The following is a 25,073-nucleotide window of genomic DNA, read 5'->3' on the forward strand; positions in this document are numbered from 1 at the left end:
CCTCGGTGATGCCACAGGACCTGTGATGTGGGGAGAGTGTTGTTACGTTCAAGTCCTGCTGGCAGACTTCCCATTGGGGCATCTGGGTGGTCACTGTGAGAAGAGGATAATAGACTAGAGGGACTGATCTAGCAGAACTCTTTTTAGGTTCCTAGACTCTTATGCTGAAAGTGAATGCAGAAGATGATGTACACGTCATCTCCCCAACCAAGTCCAATATAGGAAGCCGTATTATGCCAAGTCAGACCCTTGGCTCATTCTGCTTAGCGTTATCAACAGCATTATCAACTAGTACGTTTCAGAGCACAATTTCAAAGTGTTGGTGCTGACCTTTAAAGCCCTAAACGGCCTTGGTCCTGTATACCTGATGGTGCGTCTCCACCCCCATTGTTCAGCCCGGACACTGAGATCCAGCGCCGAGGGCCTTTTGGCAGTTCCCTCACTGTGAGAAGTGAGGTTACAGGGAACCAAGCAGAGGGCCTTCTCGGTAGTGGCACCTGTCTTGTGGAACGCCCTCCCACCAGATGTCAAGGCAATAAGCAACTATCCTACTTTTAAAAGACATCTAATGCTGTATTGTGTTTTTAATATTCAATTGGGAGCCGCCCAGAGTAGCTGGGGAAACCCAGCCAGATGGGCGGGGTATAAATAATAAATTATAATTATTACTTACTGACAGCTCTTCTGCAGGATTTCAGAGGGGGCATTCCCAGCCCTACCTGGAGATGTGAGGGATTGAACCTGGGACCATCTGCATGCAAAGCAGATGCTCCACCCCTGAGCCCTTCCCCTACACAGATCTCTCCTTGGTTCAAAGAGCAGGTAAAGTGGAATGCGGAACCTTTTCCAGCTGGAGGGCCGCATTCCATTCTGGGCAGTCTTTGGGGGGCCACGTGAGAAGAAAAAGTGAGTGGAGCAACAAATGTGAATTTTACTTCAGGCCACTTTCTACACACACTGGCACACCCCTCTCCCTCCTCCATCCAGGCAAGCAAGAGGCATCTTCAGGGTTCAAGGACACATTCCAGCTGTCAGGAGTGAACCAGCAGTAAATCATACCGTTCAAATTGGAGGTAACTCCCTATTACCAAGAACACAATCTGCACTGACTTAGTGTCAGGCCTCATGAGTACAGCAGTGCATTCCTGGTAGGTCTTTCCCCATGGATCAGTTGCTGAGATTGCAAGTCCTCATCTTCCCACAGTTGTCTAAGTCCACTCCTCTCCAGGGCTTTTTCCAAGCAATCTGAGACTGGCTCCCTGCATGGCTCCATCTTCTCCTATGCTCTTTTCATGTTCTGGGAGACAGGGAGGAAGAGGGGAGCTTGTCGCTTGCAGGAGGGGGAGACACCCATGACTCTTCACCGGCCTGACTCGTGTCTGCCACTTGGCCTATTTCCTTCCATTCTCCTGCTTCAGCTTCTGCCTCTGATTTTGCACTTCTCTCTGCTACAGACTCTCCCAGATCGCTAAGTCCTATCACCACTTCAGCTTCTGACACCTCCTCTTCTCAGCCTTCTCCCTCTAACCACTCACTGTTGTCCGACCACCAGTCCCCAGGCTCTGAGCCTCCTTCCCTTTGGGGGTTCCCCAGCTGGTTCCTCGCACCATTCCTCTGCGTCCAAGCAGTCCATGAAACCAGCCAACCAGAAATGCTCAAGTCAGGTGAGGGGTGCGGCCTGGAGGGTATGTGTGGTCTAAGGAGGGGTGAATCCCAAGGGAGTGTGGCATTCAGCGCCCAAGCCTGGAGTTCCCGACCCACGGTGTAAAGGGGGCCGCTCGCCTGTAACACAGTCCTCAGTGGGCTCAGCACTGTTTAATCACACCATTGCCTATTAAGAGGCCTGGAGCTTCAGCGTGGCTTTGTGCCACTAATGCCTTTGCTTGCCATCGACTCCATCAGGAGCCCCTTGCCAAGGTGTGACACATCTCCACCAGCGATTAACCTCTTAGCTTCACTAACACCCGTGATCCAATAGACCTATGCACCCTGGCAGGTGCCCTGGTTCTTCACAGCTCCATGCCCACCCACCTGCAGCTTCCGCTCATCTCTCTAACTATGGCAGGGGGAAGTTCTTGCCAAATCTGAAAGCTCTTTCGTTGTGGTGGATCTCAGCTGGCATTTGCGCAAAGGAAGACATTTGAAAGAAGACGCATACCGAAGGATGGACCAATCTTGTCAGTTTCAATGCTCTCTCTGTTCCTCTTCCTTCCAGTCTTCTGTACATCTTCTCCCCATCCGTTGCTGATTTTTATACGTTTCCTTTTTTTAAAAAAAAACCCACAGCTATATTCTCAGGCTTGCAGGAGGTGGCAGCCTTAGGTGTGCGCAAACACCCCTTATGTTTGGCATTCTGTGTCCTTTGCTGTATGCTACACAATACTAGGGATCGTGATTCAAAAAGTGCCTTCAGCTAAAGACAGTCAGAAGGTCATATTCTTCTCCAGTTTGCAGTAATAAGCTGTAGGGTCACCAACCATCTACTCCAAGATAAGGTCCTATGTATTTTATAATTGCTTTACAAGCAGAAATCAGTAGGTCCCCCAGCATACACTTCTAGGGGAATGCTTCATGGGTTGAATTTTTGAATCACTCTGTGCAGACTTAGATCTTAAGATATGGAGGTCTAAGCATGCAGCCAACATTTTACCCAATCGCTCACTAAGAAGTAACACAATTCAGTAAGTTTAAACACATTGGGCTACCTCATCTCCTCATTTTTTGAAAGCAATTTCCCCTGATATATTTTGCACATTATGTTCACAAACATCTGGGTTCTTATGCACACTTCCCCTGATAAAGACATTTTTAATTACTTGATTGCAAAAATGTGCACATTTGGCAATATACCATACAAAAATATGTATATTAGCAGGAAGGTTCCCGAAAATGTAGACAATTTTCACAAGGACCTTTTTTAAAAAAATAAACATTTCATGCTGATGTGGAAATGTATTGAACTGAACCATAGACTATGAAAAATGAGAACCTGGGAGAAACTGAGGCAGGTACACCACCTTTCATAGGACAGTCATCTTGGCCTGTTGCTTGTCTGTGTGATTCTATTAATCATACTGTGAACTACCCCTTTCTGAGGGTAGGCCAGTCATGCTTCAGATGATATGGAAGCTCTGCTATTTGTGGCTTTGCTAACTCGTATCCCTCAAAGCAAACACAGAAAATGTGATGAGCAGGCATGCATTCCTAAGCGCCCAGGGAGTAAGGATGGGCAAATATATCCGTTTCCAATCCTTTCCCCCATCTTAAGTTCAGATCCACATCAGTCTGTGATTTTTTAAAAAATAAAAAAGAAGGCCTCATGGAAATTTGTCAGCATTTTCTTGAATTTATCCTAATATGCACCTTTAGTTTATACATGGTTTTACATAATTTTTGCAATACAACTTTCCCTAATAGGATGCACTTCCGTCCATCATTTTTGCAGTGTTTTTACGCACAGCTTAGTATATGCATTTTTGCACACATCGCCTGGCCAGAGGGCTGCTCTGCAAAATTCTGAGAAGTGCAAATTTTGAAGGATGCCTGTGTTTTGCTTCATGTAGTGTTTCGGAAAATGTGAATTAGGTTTGCCTTTAAACATGAACTGAATTGAATTCCCCCCGCATCCCTGACAGGGAGCTCTGATGGCAGTGCTGTACTGCCAGGCCACTACATGCCTGAGAGCATGTCTGTTTGCAGCTCTTCCCACACGGCAAATACTGTTGGAACGCAAATGTGTATCCGTTGCAAACATGATTGCCGTGGAAAGTGTGAAGGCAGCTCTCTAATCTATCTCTGGGCAGCCTTTGAGGGGGAGGGCTTGAGCTATCCATTAATCTGTTTTCCTTAGCTGTTGAAATTGGATTTTTAAAGTTTCCAAGAGGGACATTTCTATTCTCTTTAATCTCTTCTCTCCCAGCCTGAATTTTGTTGTTGGGGACAGAGCGGGTGAGCAAATTTATACATGTGTATATACTGAGATTTTTAAAATAAACAAATCAACAACACATGTGATCTAAAAGAGTTTTCTATATTTTAAACATCCTAGAACAAACCTCTCTCTCTCAATGCCTCTCTTTTTTCTTTTAACTGGCCGGCGGGATATTTGGACTGTTTACATACTAAATGAAACCATGAAATCTTCTTTTCCTTGATCTGCTCTTGGGCAAAGGATATTTTATCAACTGAGTGCGAGGGAAGGGCTGCCGACTTGATTGGCAGCACCTGTAAGTCTGGAACGCGGGGAGCAATGAAAAGGCTCCGTGCCAATCTGCCGTTTATTGCGTCCCCAGTGTGATTCCCAAGGATACCTTGCGGAGGGCTCCTTGCTTGTCTCCCCAACGCATGAAACAGACTCATGACCCACTAACAGCAGCATCCACGATGCTCCTGAGAGCTCTCTGTCACGCAGGAGCGAAAAGGAGACACGGGAGGGGGGGGGTCCCTCTGATCCTAGCTGTCCCTTCCGGGAGGTTTTTACAGCCACCCTCTTGTTGTTATGTCTGGAGCCAGAGCTAAAACCTTTGGAAGCCCTTGGGAATGATTCTGCCCTTGACGGACCTGCCACTTAGGATTAACAAAGAGTCACAACATCTGTTCCTCGCACGCTGTGCCCGAAAGGCTGCCAGAATGAAATGCTCAGGCCAAGACCGCGGCGCCAGCCCACCTTTGTTAGCCGACGCAGGAGGGAGTTGAGGGCATTGCCCTTTTGCAAATTATTCCTCAAATCAATTCGCACTGAGAGCCAAGAGGCCTCCAACTCTGGGGAGCCCGTCGCATGTCACGTTTTTTCCTTGGAATTAGAGTCATCGGATCCCACCCCTCAAACGCTCCCGTGATTCTGTAGGTGTTTGGATTGTCGGGGAAAGCGCTTGCCGTCGGGTCGCTGACATATGGCTTTGCAACTGAGCGACCAGATTTGTTGCACGGTCTTATTCCATCGCTGGGGACAATAGGAGGGAGCCAGTCATTCCGGGGCCACGAGAGAATGTCCTATCTTAAGCCGACTGGCAGGGAACTTGAACGCTTTGACGGACTCTCTCTGATTTATTGGTAAGAGGGGCTGCTTGTGGTCTGGGGAGTGGGGAGAAGGCTTAAGTGTCTTCCTGCACAACTGGTTGTCTTTTGCACATCAGTGGAGACGTTTCGGGATTTTTAGGAAGCATGAACAGAACCCTGCCAAGGCAGGGTGGGGGTGTGTGTGTTTGTGTGGTGTTGTGTACTTTGGAATGTTTGCCCAAGAGATTCGTGAGGCCGGACCAAGTTGCAGATCAGAATGTCTTTTCATAAAGCTTCTTAAAACATTGTAAGGAGAGTAAATGCCAAGATGCTGGTACACAGCCAAAAGACTGAATCAGAGGATATCCTGTTTTGGAAAAGGCGAGGATGTTCCTGGGCAGGTTTCCTTGGCATAAAATACTTGCAGGGAGATATAGTGAAGTTCCAAGCCTGTTAATGGACAAATTGGGAACCAGCTATCCTTTGAAAGCCACTCTTCTGCGAATTTTGCGGTGTAATTCTCCAGCTTAAAAATGGGCACAAACATGCATGCACTGGGGGGGGGGGGTTATTTATAAAAATGCTCATATTAGTAAAAAAATGACCCAGATTAAAACCATTATATCATGGGGAAATTATTGCGAAAATTTGTGTAGGAAGCAATGTTGCATGCAATAAGTGTGTAGTTTAGAAGAAGCATTTACTGTAAATGCTGACAAATTAAATGCTGATGCAGAAATATGGTGAACAAGACTAGGGAAATGAGAAGTAGGGGGAGAAACAATTTTCACCCATCTTTACCTCTTCCAGTGTTGCATTGGTACCTTAGTCAACAGATCCTTACACCATTCAAAGTGTGTGGCACGTGATGGGCTTGCACAAGAATTCTGTGCACACGATGGCCCCAGATATGACTTCTGGTGGGTTGCCAGGTGGGGGAGAAGCAGCATAGGGAACTCAGTACATTTAAAGGGGTGCCTGGGTGACCAAAACAACAACAAAAAGCTTGAGGAACATTCCTTTCTAGGGACTTGCATCTAAAGATCTGCGGGAGAAATCAGTAATGTCTGGATTACAGTGCAGACATCTATTTTAGATTGAACATTGGTTTGGGACAATGTTTTGAACCTTGTTGGTATTGCTAGGGAGACAAAATCCTTAAGTTCCCCTTGGCAATGCAGTTGTGGTACTGGCAGCCTACAGGTCAAGCCTAAATCTGAATGGAGCGTGTCCACCACCCACAGGCCAACATCTTTAGGCAAGGCGTGGCTGTGTACCTATAGCACGGGCACCTAACTTGGATCCTTCCATGCATATGTATCCATGTGTATCCTCTTTTGTGCACACAGAGTTTCGGCAAGTGAGCCACATGTGGGAGGGGGAAACGTTTTGTGCACACAATGGCCCCAGTTTGCATTTATGATTTTTTTCCCCCTGGGGGGGGGGTCTCCTCTGTTATATTGCAAGATACTTTTGTAGGAGAAGGAAAGTCCTGATGTGCGAACATAACCCACTTTGCATGTAGACATGACTGAAGGCTATCCTGGCTGATGGCTATTTTGTCTGTAGATTTGGGTATGTCCCTGGATGGATCGGGTCTGCTTGGGAATATTATTCATGCCTACCTGAATGCCTTTCAGTGATGTGCATGCAGTTGTAAAAACCCTGGGTCAGTCTACTAGAGGTGTTCGGTATGTGTCCCTTGAGTCTGTGTTTGCATAGATGCATATGCCGTGGTTTGTGCAAGCTGAATGGAGAATGTGCACAAACACTGGCCATTGTACAAGTTCCTGCAAATATATTGAACTGTACACAAACACGTAGTATTAACAGGGGATATTTTGCGGTCACCAAGTGTAACTGGAGACTCTGCAGAAACAGACGCCAGTCAGGTAGTATGGACATCACTAGGTCCCAATGTACATAGTCTGAGCCTGACCAATAACTATTAATGGATTTTGTCTAAAGCAAGGGTGAAGAACTTAAGGTTTGGGATCCAAATGTCACCCCCTAGACCTCTTGATCTGGCCCTCAAGACTCTCCCTGGGGCACACCCCCTCCCAGACCCCACACATCTCTGAAGGCAACCTCCCTCATTAGTCCTCCCCACTCTTTCATCGGCGTGCATGAATGGAGACATGTGTGGCATGTTAAACCCTGCACCCCTCCTCCATGTGTTAAGATATTTGCCTAGTACACCTGGTAGAGACTGATATGCATAGGGTTGCCATACGTCTGGAATTTCCTGGACATAGCCTGAATATGGCAGTCAGAAGTAGTGTCTGGGAGGGAAATCCAAACATATGGCAAAGTCTAGATTTTGCTGAATTTCCTTTAGCTCAAAAACTTCTCTTTTTTTTGAGATTTTGCAAAAGCAGTTTTGTGTCTGGGTTTTCACCTTTTGTAATATGGCACCCCTAGGTATGCAGGTACAATGGATTCTGTTTGCTGCTTTTTGGTGGTAGCACAGTGTGGAAGGAGAGGGTTGGTGGTAGCCAATTGTAGTAGGTTGTAAAAGAGAGCTGCTGTGCTGTAGTGGTTAGAGCAGGGGTCAGCAAACCTTTTCAGCAGGGGCCAGTCCACTGTCCCTCAGACCTTGTGGGGGGCCGGACTATATTTTTTTTTGGGGGGGGGATGAACGAATTCCTATGCCCACAAATAACCCAGAGATGCATTTTAAATAAAAGCACACATTCTACTCATTTATAAACATGCTGATTCCTTGACCGTTCGCAGGCCAGATTTAGAAGGCGATTGGGCCAGATCTGGCCCCTGGGCCTTAGTTTGCTTACCCAAGGGTTAGAGTGTTGGACTGGGACCTGGGACACCAGGGTTCAAATCTGCCCTCAGCCATGAAGTTCATTACATGACCTCAGGCCAGTCACTGTCTTTCATTTTAGCCTACTTCACAGGGTTGTCGTGAGGATAAAAAGGGGGACATGGACTGATGAGCCAGTGTGGTGAGCACCAGGCTGTGAAAAGATCCAGTAGCAAAGGAATGACACCAGCCTACAGAAGAAATGGGAGGGAAACATCCAAAAGTATGGTTACCAGATGTCCCCGTTTCCCAGGGACAGTCCCTGGATTTACAAATCTGTCCCCAGACAAAATCCGTCCCCGGAATGTCCCTGGATTTCATTTAATGTCCCCAGATTTATATTTTAAGTGTTGTAGATTTATTAGTAGGGAATGAATGGTGTGTGATTGGTTCAAAGGCACAAGACACATCATATGGGGACTTCCAGTGAGGCAAAATGGTGGGTGCCAAGGCAGCGAGCTCCTGAAGCCAGCCAGAGCCAACTGCTGAGACTGCCACTGCTGAGGGGGAACTGGGGATGACTGGCGCATCAACTGGGGGAACCGCTGACCCTCCCCATGACCCAAATCAAGCTGGGTGTGAGAGCACCTGGCCACCTTGCTGACTGCCCAGCAGCGCTCCAGGGCCAGTAAAAACCCCAGAGCCGTCTCAGTCAGAGAAGGAGGAAAGGAGAAGGAGAAGGAGGAAAGAAGAAGGAGAAGGAAGAGAGAGAAAGTGAAAGGAGAAAAAAGAGGGGAGCCCCAATCTTGCCTCTCTGCTCTGTCCACTGCTGCTGAGGAAGAGAGGTAGGAGAGCACCAGGAGGGCAAGGACATGTGGCCGAGCCCAGGCCCGACCCAAGCCTTCTCCATAGCAGATAGCGCTCCAAGAAATCAGCCCAGAGAAAAGCTGCACAACAGAGGAGACCCAGAAGAGAAGATATTACTTCTTAATTTTTTTAAAAAAATGGTTTTTAAAAAACAACTTTTTTCTCTTATTTTTTTTTTAAGTGTCCCCGGATTCTTTGGGGGGGGGGGGAATCTGGTAGCCTTAGCCAAAAGCGCTGCAAAAGAATGTTATCTGGTGCATTTGAAACTTGCTGTTCTTTTCAAGGGTATTATGTTTTTGCAGGAAAGGGATTCTTTTTACCTTTTGATTAGACCAGGGGTGGGGAGCCTCAGGCCTGGGAGCCAAGAGCAGCCCTCCAAGCCTCTCTATCTAGCCTTCAAAACTCTCCTTACACTACAGCCCCTTCCCAACCACACCCCTTCTCCCCAAGCCACGCCTCTCAAAAATCCTGGTTTAAGCACCCACTTGAGTGTTTTTGCCTGGATGGACTGTGCCCTTGAACTCTGATAATGCCTCTTGATTGTCTGGATGGAGGACAGAGAGACTGCACTTGTTTGGTGTAGCTCAGCTGTTGTGTACACATGTACACCCATGGAACATTGCATGTGAATAACTGTATGAGTGTACAGCTCAGCTATCTGTGTCCATAGGTACAAAAATTGTACACTTGTTGAACGCAATGTGCGAATGCCCCATGGGAATAACAATACAAGTGTACAGCTCAACTATTAGTGTATATAGACACACTGATTGTACACTCATTGAATGTAACACGTGAACACCGCTAGAATGTGCACAGGCTCAATGCATTGGATGGGCAGCATGTTCACAGCCGCTGTCCCCAATCTCATCTCCCTTGCTTTGAGTGACTCTAGAATGCACAGGGCCTTTAGCTTGTCTGTGTACAGGCACTGCACCCAAACTTAATTTGGTACCCTGCAAAATGCAGCAACCCCAACTGCCGCTGTAGAGTCGCATTATGTGCTGGAGCTACAAGTGAGATCAGCTGATGCAATATCTGTTCTCGCTCTGAGCAATGAGCCTACATAGTCTAAATACAGTATGTGGAAATAGTTCCTGCCTCCTTAACTTCCTCTCTGTCCCAGCTCAGAAATTTGCATCAAAAGGAATATATTATTATACTATCTGATGACTGGGAAGGAGGACTCTACCAAACAGTCTGTTTATTGAGTGTCCATCCTCATTTGTTTGCACAAGATTGCATGGTGGTCACACAAAGTTGCTGTCCATTGGGTGCTCGTTGCGATTGGTTCGTGTGGAGGTTATTAGTGAGCTGCTCAGCATCGACATTATCCCACCCTTTTCCAGGGCATTTGCCCATCGCTATCCTTAAAGGCAAAAAAAACCTTGAATTTTGCACAGTCTAAATATGCTGGTATAAAACGGAATCATACCTGGAAAAGTCAGGAGGCAGCTGGAGTCTGCGTTTGGGCAGAGAACAACCAATGGGTCTGAAGTGCCTTTTTAAAGGTGCATTATTAGCCAGTTATGCTACTGCCAACCACATCATTGGTTAGGGAAATTACAACTATAATGGGGCCAGAAGAGTAGAAAGTAGCTACAAGTAGCATGCTAGGGTACTGATGCTTGCCTGAGCCTCCTATCCCTGGGATCTCTGCAGCTTATCAGGAGAGAGATTGGGAGGGATGACACAGCAGCAAGACACCAGCAGAGCCAATATAGTGCTCCCACCATGGTGTCTACACCATACTGAACTCACTAACACCTTGACCCTCTTCTGCCCAGTTAGCTGCTGTGATACTGCTGATGGGAGTTCAGGTAAGTACCCCCTGCCCAACTGACTACCGTATTTTTTGCTCCATAACACACACCTTTCCCTTCTTAAAATCCATGGGGAAATGTCTGTGCGTCTTATGGAGCGAATGTGTGGTCCCTGGGGCGGGGGGGACGGACCCGGGCTTCCCTCACCAGCCCCGACCTGCTGTTTGGGTTGAGCAGCTCTGGGGTAGCCCGCGAAGCCTCCGCAGGGCAGTGGGGAGCTTCATCCCGCTGCCCTGGGGAGGCTTCACGTGGCTATCCCTGGCTTTTGCGGGAGGTGGGGGAAGGGACAGAGCGAGGCTCTCTCACTTCCCCCACCTCCTGCAAAAGCCCCCAAGAGCCGCATTTTTTTTTCTTGAATTCCCCCCCCCCCCAAAAAAAAGTAGGTGCGCCTTATGGTCAGGTGCGCATATGAAGCGAAAAATATGGTACTTTGGGTAGCTGCTAGAGATGCTTCTGAAAAGGGAGAGCTTTCCTTAGAGTTGGTCTGTTAGGCTGCAAAGGTGGGGATGTGCTATCTTCACACTCACAGGGGTGGGGCAGGAGAAATCCGGGTGACTTTCACAGTCAAAAGATCATTGCACAGTTGAAGATCTCCACCCCCCCTTAAGCTCCTCCTTAGTTGCTTGCCTGAAACAATTTTTGCCACAATTTTCCAGTTACAGCTGCATTCCTCCTGTATTTCAGATGACCTGCAGACAGGGAACATACTTTGGGGGGAGAAGTTGGCTTCGGATTGTGTTGCAATGCAGACCTGTTTAATTCGCAATCCATGAATCTATTTGTGAACTGAAGCACAACTGTCCTTTGAAGTTCGCCCTTCTCTAAATTTTGCAGTGAAATTCTCTGATCCCCAAATTCTTATATTAGGGGAAAGTGTGTACAAGAATGCATGTATTGGTGAACATAACAGGCAAAAAAAATGCATCTTCTTGCACAAAAATCCATACAAAACTGTGAATATTAGGAGAAAATCAGATTAAAATGTTGGTGAACTTTCATGAGGACTTTAAAAAATATATATATTATAAAAATGAGAAACTGAGAGAAACAAACTGACAGATTCTTGGAAAATGAGAAAGTGAAGAGGGCAGATTCTTAGAAAATGAGAAACCAACATTGACTGGTTCCTCCATCCCTATTAGAGACAGTAGCATAGTCACCAGCTTCTTCTTTTTAAACTTCCTCTCCATCTTTCCTTTTAAACAGTTTAGGCTGCCACTTTCCCAGGGCATCATTGACCTGTTCTGAAAAATGTGTGTATTATTTACTAACTCCTTGAAGGAGAAAAACAATCCTTCAGCTGCTCCTCCAGCTGCTCCCCTGTGGGTGCAGCAGTGGCTGTTAATGGTGCTGGTGGCAACCAGCAATGGCAGCTGCCGCAGTCGGCAATGGGGGCAGCTGGCCATGGCAATACTAGCAGCCGCCATGGCCTGCCACCTGAGGCAACTACCCATCCACGCATCATGAACAAACCAACCCTGCCAGATGCATTGTGGGACAGATGCCACAGGTACTGGCCCCAGCCTTGGCTGATTCCATATTTCCCTGGTCCCTGTTGTGGACCCCTACCTGCCCTACTGGACCTCCAGGCCCCTTAGGCACAGTGCGTGGGGCAGATGCCCCACTGTCTCAACTACTTCCTCCATCACCATGGCCACCACCTTTCCCTTTCTCTTCTAACCTCTTCCAGCTGGTGCAGAGTGCCCGAATCACTGCTGCTGGCACAAGGAGCATCAGGGAAAGGGCTGCAACTCAGCAGCAGCACACCTGCTTTGCCTGCAGAAGGTCCCTGGTTCAATCCCTGGTACTTCCAGGTACAGCACTGAAACCCTGGAGAGTCACTGTGTAGACAATACTGGACTAGATGAACCAGTGGTCTGACTCAGTATAAGCCTCTTCTAGGAGAAGAGCTGCAGCTCAGCGTTAGTGCATCTGCCTTGCATGCAGAAGGCACCGGGATTAATCCCCAACATCCCCAGCTAGGGCTGGGAGGGTTACCTGCCAGATATCCTGGAGAGCCCCTGCCTGATGGCACTGAACTAAATGCGCCAATGGTCTGACTTGGTGTAAGGTAGCTTGGTATGTTGCACTGCGTCATGGCTTTGTGGTCTTTAAGGCCTTCTGGCAAGGAGAAGGTACGCACTTGCACTGCATTGAGACTATGTAGTCCTTAATGCCACTAGGCATCAGCATTGGCTGGTTCTGGGAGGTGCTGGGAAGGAGATCTTAGCAGACTTAGCAGCTTGCCTGCTTCTGGGGAGGAAAGCAGGGGGCAGCCACGGTTGACCCTTCTGTCAGAGTGTGGACCCCAGCAGATGCCAGGCCCATTCCAACCCTGGCCAGAGAAAGAGAATAAGAAATGGCAGCCCTCCCGGCAGAGGCTGCTCTGTTTGTTCTCCAATATGGGGATGATTAGTTCTGGTGACGCATCAGCGGCAAGTTGCCTGCCCTGAGCAAAAGCCGGAGCTCTATGGCCAGAGCGGCCCCCTGCGTGTGAAAAGGGCCAGCTGTGCAGCCTGATGTTCAGCTGTCCTTACACTTTTATTAGGATTTTGTCCAGCAAGCCAGCTTTGGAGGGCACCAAACAGATGGCCAGGGAGATAATGTGTCCCCATCACTTTGATAAATATGGCCCAACTCAGTGACTGATTAAAAGATTAATTTGTTAGAGAGTTTGGGGATGTGAGGGGGAGGAGGAGGAGATGGAGAAACAGAAGGAGAAGGAGAAGGAGAAAGAGAAGAAGGAAAAAGATCTTGGCCTAGTACTTTTCCAGCCTCCACATGTGGCAGAATTTGATACGGAAAGGTAGGAGATAATGCCTCATTATCCTCTCTCTCTCTCCCCCCAGAAGGGAGCGTGCCTAGCCAAGTTCTCCTGCTCCTCCTTCTCCTCCTCCTCCTCCTCATTTCAAATAAACAAGGAAATTCAAGGATGCAATATGATGCCATTATATATGGTGCATTTTTACAATAGGGCAAAAAATGTACGGATGAACATTATCATGGATTCCGATGATGATGGTGTAAATCCATGGGATTGCAGCCAATGTTAATTTTACTCGGAGTAGGTTCATTGAAATGAATGAACATGACTTAGGTCTATTAATCTCAATGGGTTTTTTTGTGTAGCAAACAGGGATGGGGGGGAAATTCGGCCCAGTTCACATTTAAAGGCCAATCTACGCAATTCTTGCCTTTTGAAACTATAAGTGAACCGAAACATAGCCATCTTGCAAAAATTCTCATTTTTCTGAATTTTGCAACGCAGTTTTCCAGCCAAGCTGTGCACCTTCACTAGGGTATTAGAATCTAAAAGAATATAAAAATGCATTATATTAGGGGAAATTGCTTTGCAAAAAAAATGTGAACATTAGGAAAAACTGCATACAAAGATGAGTAGATGAATTCGCAGTAAATGCAAATAAATTTCCTGAGGGGACACACACACACACACACACACACACACACACACACTCTGCCAACTGAAAAATGAGGAACAAAGATACACCAAAATTGACATATTCACCCATCCCTAATAGCAAGTGACTAAACCACTCTATTGTTGTTGTGGTGGTGGTGGTGGTGATGTTCTGACTTCCTTAATCTTAGTTGCACAAGGAGTACTTTTCTTACTCTGTGGTGAGAAAGAAATACACTCTGTACATGCTCAGCATCTTCTGCTCCTATCACTTCTCATTTCCTGCAAGGGCTCTGAAAACAAGGTCCAGGGTCTTAAAAGGTAAAGGGACCCCTGACCATTAGGTCCAGTTGCAGATGACTCTGGGGTTGCGGCACTCTTCTTGCTTTATTGGCTGAGGGAGCCAGCGTTTGTCTGTAGACAGCTTCTGGGTCATGTGCTTTCAAATTGCTAGGTTGGCAGGAGCAGGGACCAAGTAATGGGAGCTCACCCCGTCGCAGGGATTCGAACCGCCAACCTTCTGATCGGCAAGCCCTAGGCTCTGTGGTTTAACCCACAGCACCACCAGTGTCCAGGGTCTTAGGCCTACTTAAAATTAAGCCCTGTTTAAAATGGATCTAAAATGGACAGCAAGTAAGACTGAAGCTTGCCAGGAACGAAAGCCATTCTCACAGAAAAGTTTTTTCCCCCATTCTCATATGGGAATTGCACTTTGCACATGTTTATAGATACCTTTGTCTTGTTTATTATGTCATAATATGTCAAGGGCTGACTTCCTGTCTTTTTCCCAAGTGACTGGTTTGGTGTCACCAAGTAGGAATTCCCCTGTGCTCAGTGGGTTGCCTCAAACTCAGAGCAGACCACTGGAATTAACAGGCCTGTTGTTGTTGTTTAGTTGTTTAGTCGTTTAGTCGTGTCTGACTCTTCATGACCCCCTGGACCAGAGCACGCCAGGCACTCCTGTCTTCCACTGCCTCCCGCAGTTTGGTCAAACTCATGCTGGTAGCTTCGAGAACACTGTCCAACCACCTCGTCCTCTGTCCTCGTCCCCCTTCTCCTTGTGCCCTCCATCTTTCCCAACATCAGGGTCTTTTCCAGGGAGTATTCTCTTCTCATGAGGTGGCCAAAATATTGCCTCTACTTTCAGCAGGACTAGCAATGAATACATGGGGCATATATTGAGCCAATGATAGTCTCCTAAGGCCACCATTCCCAAAGAAACGCTTTCTAGGGAATAAATCCCATGAAAACAGAGGGATTTAATTCCAATCACACAAACATGCCCTTCCTCCCAGGGCTATCTGCTCAAATACAGCGGCAATACGTAGCTAATGAATGTAATAAATGTAATATGATTGGTAGCAAAATGTCATCCAACATTAACAATTTCCAAATAATATATACGTCAGTCTATAACCAAATAGTAGTCAACGTAATGAGTTACTGGCGATGAAGACCACGATGTAGGCAGGATGCCTTTCAATGTCCAAGAAGTATTGTAGTGGGTGCTCCAACGTAACGAATTCAATAGCAATCAGCAAACAAGCAGAACAGTATAACTGGATTGGATCAACTGTTTCGAAGATGAATCTTCGTCAGCAAGTAATTCCATACAGTTTATAAGTTCTTAAGATAAAGGTAAAGGGACCCCTGACCATTAGGTCCAGTCATGACCGACTCTGGGGTTGCGGTGCTCATCTCGCTTTATTGGCTGAGGGAGCCGGCGTACAGCTTCCGGGTCATGTGGCCAGCATGACTAAGCCACTTCTAGCGAACCAGAGCAGCGCACGGAAACGCTGTTTACCTTCTCGCCGGAGCGGTACCTATTTATCTACTTGCACTTTGACGTGCATTCGAACTGCTAGGTTGGCAGGAGCAGGGACCGAGCAACGGGAGCTCACCTCGTCATGGGGATTCGAACTGCCGACCTTCTGATCGGCAGGTCCTAGGCTCTGTGGTTTAACCCACAGTGCCACCCGCGTCAACAGTGCCACCCGCGTCCACAAACCAAACATTGGTTTTATCAGCATCAGTTAGCTACACTGGTTAATGAGCTCTGATCCACAAGTATTATATTTACCTGCATGGCTATTCTAAAAAATTACTTGCTGACAAAGATTCATCTTTGAAACAGTTGATCCAGCTGTATTTGAGCAGATATCTCTGTATTGCAACACAGGGGTTTGTTTTTCTTCCTCCCAGGGTGGCAAACGACAAAATCACAAAACAATGGATGCATTAAAAACTTTTTTTTAAGCTACCTAAACTAAAGAACCCATGGATGGGAGGAGGGAGGTCTGAGATTCGGAAGAACCCTGTGTAATTTTTATTATTTGTGATTATGAGTGTGAACGAATTTGTAAAATCAAATAAAAATATTTTAATGTTTTTTAAAAAACCATTTAGAGACATTAAACATGTAGAAACATCAAAGCACAGCTATATGTCCTCATAGCTAATAATTTCAAGGTTACCAAGAACAGTAGCTTTCATCTATGAAAGGCCTGGCTAAAAATGAATGTTCACCAGAGAGGTGCTCCACAAATGTGGAAGCAATACCAAGAAGGCCCTGCCATCGGGTCAGTATCGACTGAGAGCCAGTGTGGTGTAGTGGTTAAGAGCGGTAGACTAGTAATCTGGTGAACCGGGTTCGCGTCTCCGCTCCTCCACATGCAGCTGCTGGGTGACCTTGGGCCAGTCACACTTCTTTGAAGTCTCTCAGCCCCACTCACCTCACAGAGTGTTTGTTGTGGGGGAGGAAGGGAAAGGAGAATGTTAGCCGCTTTGAGACTCCTTCGGGTAGTGATAAAATGGGATATCAAATCCAAACTCCTCCTCCTCTTCTTCTTCTTCCTCCTCTTCTTCTTCAGCAACAGCAGGGCTGGATGCTCTCCTATGTAAAGAACACCCAGTATTTAGAAAATGAGCACTGCAGGGAGTGAAATAGGGCTAGAACCTTTCTACCTGATGTGGCCAGTGTTGTTGTTGTTTAAACTTTGCAGGGAGGTTGTTTATCCAAGGGGGCACTTTCAAAAATGACACCCCTCCATTTGCAGCTTCAAGTGGGTGCTGTCCACCCCACCCCCCACATCAGGATGCAACCATCTCGTTCTGCCACAGCAGACCAAGCCAGACCACAAGTTAGGCATAGAGGGCTTTGAAGTGGTACATAGATGTAATCAGTCGTGCCTTCCACCCCCACCCCCCACCCAAAAAAGGAATGCTTGGTGTATCTGTTTCGCTTCGGAGCTTCCATGAAATCAGCTTTTCAAAATTGTCACAAAACGGCACGGCTCAGTCTGCCAGCTTCTAGTAGGATGAGGATAAAGCAAATGAGATTTTAAGCGCCTGTCAAAATTGGAAGCTCCCCTCTCATGAGGGAGGGAGGGAGGGAGGGAGTTTGCAAGAGCTGCTGGTGGGGAAGCACTGGGCATGGCTGAGATTGCTTCTTCACACAGTCCAGCTCCACAGCCAAGCAAACACAGGGCCCTGTGGACTGGGATTTGATTTTATTTTTTATCCCCATGCCAAGGGCACAAATATGCTTGCAGAAGACATAAATGTGATCAGTTCGCCATAACCACATTCCAAGGGTGCTTCCCTCCTGGAAGCTGGTGCCTTCATTATACACCTTTAGGAGCCACACGAAAATGTTCCTCTTCTTCGGCTGATTGACATTTGATGACCTTTTAAATGTGTTGCGGGATTATTGGTATGTTCTTATTTTTATTATATATTCTGTGGTCTTTATGTTGTAATTTTCATGTTGCAAACTGGCCTGAGATCTACAGGTATAGGGTGGTACAGTGGTACCTCGGGTTACATACGCTTCAGGTTACAGACTCCGCTAACCCAGAAATAGTACCTCGGGTTAAGAACTTTGCTTTAGGATGGGAACAGAAATCAGGCTCTGGTGGTGCGACGGCAGCAGGAGGCCCCATTAGCTAAAGTGGTGCTTCAGGTTAAGAACAGTTTCAGGTTAAGAACGGACCTCCGGAATGAATTAAGTACTTAACCCGAGGTACCACTGTATACAAATTTCAACAACAACAACTTCCATTACCTTATGTCGTAATATCCAGTGGTGATTTTTCCATTCCTTTGTTGAAGCAGTGGCATTTATTATTATTAAACAAAAAAACAATAATTTAATTTCTCTACTGCTTACCACACAGGGCAAACCAGTTTAGGGAGCAGTGGGCAGGCGAGCTTAGGAAGTACAAAACAGGTTAGCTTAAGGAATGCAGGGCAGATGGGGAAGTACAGGGTGAGTTGCTTTAGAGAGTGCAGGGCAAGCCAACGTAGCTCAGGGTTAGTTTAGGGAGGGCAGTGTGGGCCACAGAGCACATAAAACTCCTCCCTCTAACCTCACTGCAGCTTGAGGCATATGCCTTACTCTGTATAAAGGTAGGGATGGCCCTACAGACTCTTGGCAAGCTTCCCTCCACCATCCTGCAGTCCCGAGTCATGAGCCCATATGACCTTGAAGGCAAGTCCTCATTTGTCATACCCAGACACATGCAAATCCCACCCCCACCTCACTCCCCACAAGGACATCAATTTTGCAACGGCTTCTCCACTTCCTTCCCACCCACTATAGTCTTTCAGTCAGTTTCCTGAGCCCCGCATGATCTGGCGAGGTCAGCTCTGGGATAGACAGTCTAGAGACAGGCGTATCGGACCACCTGCTTCTGTTAATAAGTTTATAACCGGTAAAATCCTACAGACTGGGGAGTATGGTGGGGGTGGGGTGGAGAGTTGTGGAGGGATTTAGAAATGTCAGAAGACGGATAATCACATTAACCCTTAATATGTTTGACTTACTAGTGGAGTGCAAGGAAAATGGTTTCAGCGAGGACTCCAACTCTCCCCCTCCCTTAATATTATAGAATCAGATGTGGAGTTATTATAGACTCATTCTCCTGAATGGAAAGGATTTATGAAGGGCAGGCTTGCATCATGTTCAGTGATTCAATTCTCACATAATACCAAACCATGATTTGGCACTTACGATGGTTCAGAACCCAAACCTTTGCCTGCTGAAAATACTTCAGTACTTCTGGTGACTTTCCAGAGTCTCTTCAGGTGGGATAAAGCAATGGCTGCTCCTTTCAGAATTGTTCCCCTACTGAAAAGAAAAGAAAAAAGTCATGCAGAGCTCCTACATGAGAGCAAGTATTCATCTGTTGAGTTGGGTGTTTTTTTAAAGGAACTGTAAATAAGGGCTTTTGTCAATGTCCATCTTAAAATGTGGTGTCCATAACTGGGCATGGTACTCCAGATGCAATCTGGCTAGTGCAAAACAGAGTGGGGCTATTACAGGATGGATTTGCATTCAGTTTAGCTGGATCCCTACTCACATCTGGTGATTTGTGCTGAAGTAGATGTCAGAAGATGAAGTAGATTTGCATTCAGTTTAGCTGGATCCCTACTCACATCTGGTGATTTGTGCTGAAGTAGATGTCAGAATGTACAGTTGGGTCCCATTTAGATACACAGTTTTATTTTAGAGCTGCTGTAACCTGTTTAACCATTCACCATATTTTGTAGAAGGGAAAAGAAATCCTCACTTTTCCAGCCTGTCCTTTTTTTGTTTTGTTTTGTTTTCAGTGATGTCAGACAGGAAGTAAAGGTAAAGGGTAAAGGGACCCCTGGCCATTAGGTCCAGTCGTGGCCGACTCTGGGATTGTGGCGCTCATCTCACTTTATTGGCCAAGGGAGCCGGCGTACAGCTTCTGGGTCATGTGGCCAGCATGACTAAGCCACTTCTGGCGAACCAGAGCAGCACATGGAAACGCTGTTTACCTTCCTGCCGGAGCGGTACCTATTTATCTACTTGCACTTTGAGGTGCTTTTGAACTGCTAGGTTGGCAGGAGCAGGGACTGAACAATGGGAGCTCACCCTGTCGTGGGGATTCGAACCGCCGACCTTCTGATCGGCAAGTCCTAGGCACTGTGGTTTAACCCACAGCACCACCCACGTCCCATTGTCAGCCAGTAGTCAAATGTAATTAGCTCCACAGCACATTTTATCACACCCCATTTTCTTCAGGTTACCTGATTGTCTGGAATCACCAGTGTGGCTCCTCTAGGAAGCATTACCCTAATCCACAATTGCATTCATTTGCTCCTGGTGATGTCACCACAGTCAAACCTGATTGGTTCCATGATGACATCATCAAATCCATTGAATGGTTTCTTGATGGAACCATTTTCTTTGGAACCATTTTCCTGGTTCTTTCTCTTTGTGGGTTGCCTCTGGTATTGCTGAGATAAAGTTCCTACTCTGAAATGCCTGCTGTACTTTGTGAAAGATTGGAAGGCCACATTCTTAAGAGGGGTAACATTGAAGGACTTCAAAGACATTGGTGGGTGGAGGAGATGCCCTTTGACTGTATATCCAGAGGAACTGAATACAAAAAATGTGCATGATAGGAAAAAAATGCAGTAAAATTTTGATGCTTTTTTGCAATATAAAAAGAAAGAAAGAAAGAAAGAAAGAAAGAAAGAAAGAAAGAAAGAAAGAAAGAAAGAAAGAAACTGAACTTAAGAAGGGGGGAAAATGAGACACTGATATTGACAGTTTCATCCATCTCATCCTTTGGTTGAGCCCTGCACGGGCAACTGATCTTCAGGGGGCTCAGCCTATTGCAACAGCTACTTGCTCAAGGGATTCTTTGCTCCTTTTGCCCACAAAGCTGCTTCCTGCTATCTACTTCTATCTGCACTAAGCACACCTCTGTGGTGCATGGCCTTTCTCCCCCGTTGCTATGGCTACAGCCATTTTGCATCATCCAGCTCTCTAATCACCCTATTCCAGCACACAGTGGGCCCTTGATCAGATTAGGTGGCCGACTCAGCAGAGGGGGAAACAGGATGAGATGACGTAGCTCTTTGGCAGCTGAGGATTTAACTCTCTGTGGGAGACGGAGACGGAGGAATGGCAGCAGTAGGGGGAAATGGAGGCCTTCAATGGATGGTGCCCAGAAGGTTACCTAGAAGGGAAGGATGAGGGGGGAGACAACATTTATTCAGTTTACATTTAACAGCTAGTCTGCATCATTCACATTTCCCCAGAGAGTGTGCAAACCAAAAAAAGTTATCTTTTGAAACTGGAGCTTCTCTGAATTTTTCAATGCAGCTATTTGCATCTATTAAGTGAAAATAATTTGCACAAATGCATTATGTTAGAGGAAATTACTTTACAAAAATGTGTTGATTAGGTAAAACTGAATACAAAAATTTGACTATTGGGATAAATTTACACTAAAATGCTGATGAATTTCCATGAGGTCCCCCCCCCCCAAATTGATGCAGAAATGTGGAGAACTGAATTCAAGACTGGGGAAGGGGTGTGTAAAACCCTAAGAGAAGCAGAAACTGACAGATTCCTTGATCCTACCAGAAAGGAATGTGATTTCTAAATAGTTGTTTTCGTCAAGACTGCTGCAGCATAGGAAAGAGCTAAACTCCTGTTGTCTACCTGCTGCTTCCTTGATTATGACGATGCTATATATACAGTATAGATAGATATAGGCTTCTAAGTGGTTTATAAGATCAATTGTAAAATCCATGCATAATTAAAACACACAATAAACCATTCAATCAAAGCATTAAAACAGTCATAATTTTAAAAATACAAGAAATTATGCCAGTTTAAAAGCATAGCAGTTAAAACAGTGAAAAATAATTAGAACAATAAGACCAGAAGGTCATGTTTGGGGGAATGTTTGCCTAAAACAGGTGTGTCTCCCAGAGCCGGTGGAATGCCAATGCAGATGGGATTTCTCATATTTCGGGAGAGAGGGCATTCCACAACACTGATGCCACCAGGTAAAAAGCCTGCCTCCACGTTACCACAAGCTTATAATGATCAGTCTCCCTCTCTCTGAAAAAACTACTGCACAGAAGGTGCATTGAGCACCACTTCTAGGGCTCTGAACCAGCGGCTGTTGGAGCTCATTTGCAAACAGACATTTATTTGCTATCTCACAGCTTTTGTTTTATGCAGCCAAAAGTCACTGTCTCATCCCAAATCCTCTAATGCACCAGTGACCTTGTAGACCTCAATATTCAGAATAATGATCAGAGAAAAATAAATAGGCCACCATCCTGCCCCTTATATAGCTGCATTAGGGCATGGCTCAGTTTTTTACGTTGTCAGCAGATCCCTTGAAACACAAGACCAAATTAGGCCCGGCTGGGCATTGTGAAAAACAAACAAATCTGAAATGCAGCCAGGAGAGGAAGTCTATTTGATAGGAGCAGCGATAGGTGGTATTTGGGGGAGGAGGGTGGGTTATGTAATCCTTTTCATGTGGGCCATTTTCCAGTCAAAATTGCCTTTCCCCTAGCCATTTTCCTATCCCAATGTGGGGAAAATGCACAGGAACAATGAGAGATTTTGATCAGAAAAACACAATGTTGATAATGGGCCACTCATCATCCACGCCACCTCTAGTTCACCCTCAGCTTAAAAAAAAATACTATTTTTTGTCATTTGTGGACTAGTTTCTCAGTTGGAACATTGCAGGTTTGAGCAGAGGTGACTAAACATTTCAACCTGATGCCTGCATTCACTTTTTGCCAACTCCCTGGACGCTGAATGCCAGTGGTGGTTGTGCCCAACCCACACTCTCACATGCTCACACACAGGACTCTGTTATTTACATAGCCAGATAGTCCCCCTCCCCACTTCCTGCAGATCAGCTGAGGAGGATGGATGGGGGAATGGATTCTTGCATCTCTCTGCTCATCAAAGGGAGAGTGGTCATTTGCATCTCCATGCAAACCCTAAACTGTGGTTCATCTTAGCTATGGTTTGTTGGAAAAGCCAGCTTCCTAAACCATGGCTTGTTAAAGTGTTTTACTGACGCTCAGGTGATACAGAAAAGCACTTCCAAATCACAGCATGGCAAATGTTTGTGTAAGGCACATTGTATGGAAATGGTGGTGTTGAAGCCTAATCAGTATGCACAACAGCTGGGTTGCTTTTGAATGTTCATTCTTGGATTACACCCACTCCATTCAATCTGTGAGACTACCTTAACAGGCATGGCTTCCTGCACAGACTCCAGAGAGCTGTGGTTTGTTAAGAGTCCTGACAGCTGTTAGGAGACTCCTAGTCCCCCCTCACAGATCTACAGTTCCCAGAGTTCTCTGGGAAGAAGCAGGGTTGACTGTTAGACCACTCCTCGAATTGTAGTTCTGTGGAGGGGGGGGGATAGGAGTCCATACCGTCCAACCTTTGGAGACCCCCAAACCAGCATGTGTGTCTTCCAGTTATATGATGTCATTTCTAGGCAGCAACAAATCCGTCCAGAGGGTGCCCTTGTTGTGGCAGGGACTTTAATAAGGCCTGCCTGAAGACAGTCTTTCCTTTAGGGCTCCCTCCATTTGTTTGTGTGTCTCCAAACCTTGGGTTCCACCCCTTGGTCCGCTGATACCTCCCTGCGGTGTGTGTGAATTCTGGGTAACCTTCCAGGGGCCACCTGCCAGGGGTGGGAGGGGCCAGAAATAAAAGTGGGCAGAGCAATAAATGCAAATTTTACCTTTGCACAGTAGGCTAGGTACTCAACACACACACACACAAACAAACAAACAAACACACACACACCTCTGTCCTCCATCCAGGCGAGAGAGAAGCCTCACCAGAGTTCAAGGACAAATCCCTGCCAGGCAAAAGAATTCAAGGGTCAAAGGAGGGCAAGTGAGAATCATGGCTTACGGAGAGGGTGTGTGGCCCAGATAGAGTTCTGGGGCCAGATAGAGATGTTTTGAGGGCCACATTTGGCTCCCAAATTTGAGGTTCCCCATCACAGTTATATAGGGCAGCAAAAGGAACGGGGTGACGTTAAAGAGAAATCCGGCAACAAGTTATTACAATGAGGGGCTTTCCATGGATCTCAACATACCCCGGGCATCATCAAGGTTACCTGACTTCATCTGAGTGGCATCCTTCCCTTGCTGCCTGTTCCAAACCAGGGCACCTGGCAAACAATAAAAACACATCAGAATAATTACTCTGCTGCTCTAATTATGCGTGAGCAACGATGATTTAAGAGCAAGGGGAGGGAACGTCCAGAGGATTTATTTCAGTCTAATTGAATTGTTTTGCCCCCTCTCTTCTGCCGAATCCCTCTGCGATAGGCCGAGGCTGCATCCGTAAAAGCCTTGCGTAAGCTTTAATCTTAAGAGAGCGATGGTTTCCCAGTGATCTGTGTTAATGTTTGGGGTGGACCTGACGTGCCATGGGGATGGTCACATGAGCCGCTCCCCATCTCCGCCACTTTTTGCCGGATCTCGGCCAAAGCAGAACGCTTACGGGCCAGGCAGCGGACTGGACATCTCCGGCACGCAAGATGCCAGCCATTTCGGTCCTCTACAAGGGAGCTGTCATTATTAGCAGGTAACGGCTCAGAAACAGGGCTTGAAGGGGAGTCAGGCAGGCGCCGGCACATCATTGGGTCATGTAGAGAACTTGAGGGACACACGTAAGAACGCAGGCTCCCCTCAAAGGGCAAGGGCTGTGGCTCCAGGGCTGAGCCTCTGCTTTGCATGCAGATGGTCCCGGGTTCAATCGGGCTGCCTCAGTGGGACAGATGGGAAGCAGGGCTTCCTCCATCAGCTTTGCCGAAAGCCTGGCTCCACCAGGCACTTCTTCCTACCCCTGAACTGTGCCAGCTGGTCATTATAAGAACGCATGTTTAAGAATTGGTTCTTTTTTCTCTCCTCTTCCCTCCCTGTCCTTTGCCCCTTGTGTGCTGTGGTTGGCGGGTTATTGTTGTTTTTTTAGCTTGTAGCCCTACAGGCAGAGGCTGCCTTGTTTTAATTGATTGTATATAAGCCGCTGCGGGAACTTTCCTAACTCAAGAGCAGGGTGCAAATGCTCTAAATAAACACATAACGTCAAATTTATTCTCCGTCTCTAGGACTCTGTTTAGTGCTAGGGCTGATGGGAGTTGTAGTCCAAAACATTTGGGGGGCATGAGGGTAGTCTAGGCTGTCCTAGAAGGACCATAGGCCCCTGCTGTCCACAAACAGTTTCCTTTTCATCCTGGTTTCTGCTTTCAGGACACTAATGGGACCATACGGAATGGATCGGACTGTCCATTGCATTGACTTCTATGACTGCGCCAATGGGCTGGGTGAGTGTGTCTTTTTCGGGTGTCTGTAGTCTTGTGGAGGGATGGAAAAAGGGGACTGAGAA

At 46.6% G+C, this 25,073-nt stretch overlaps 1 protein-coding gene across 2 annotated transcripts in view; it reads left to right on the forward strand.

Moving 5' to 3' along the window:
• Positions 1-4,590: 4,590 nt before the first annotated feature.
• The window catches only part of LOC310692652 (syntaxin-binding protein 4-like), a 64,487-nt gene continuing 44,004 nt past the window's right edge, over positions 4,591-25,073 (forward strand). Inside the window, exons 1-2 of one of the 2 annotated variants that reach the window (XM_083473663.1) lie at positions 4,591-5,052; positions 24,938-25,011. In XM_083473663.1, coding sequence (XP_083329789.1) covers positions 4,988-5,052; positions 24,938-25,011 — 139 coding nt within the window. In that variant the 5' untranslated portion in view covers positions 4,591-4,987. Of the gene's footprint in view, positions 5,053-24,157; positions 24,273-24,937; positions 25,012-25,073 lie in introns of those variants that run through there. The other variant, XM_083473664.1, reaches the window with a different exon arrangement.

This window comes from Podarcis liolepis (assembly GCF_965112155.1).
Source record: "Podarcis liolepis genome assembly, chromosome: 14".
NCBI lineage: Eukaryota > Metazoa > Chordata > Lepidosauria > Squamata > Lacertidae > Podarcis > Podarcis liolepis.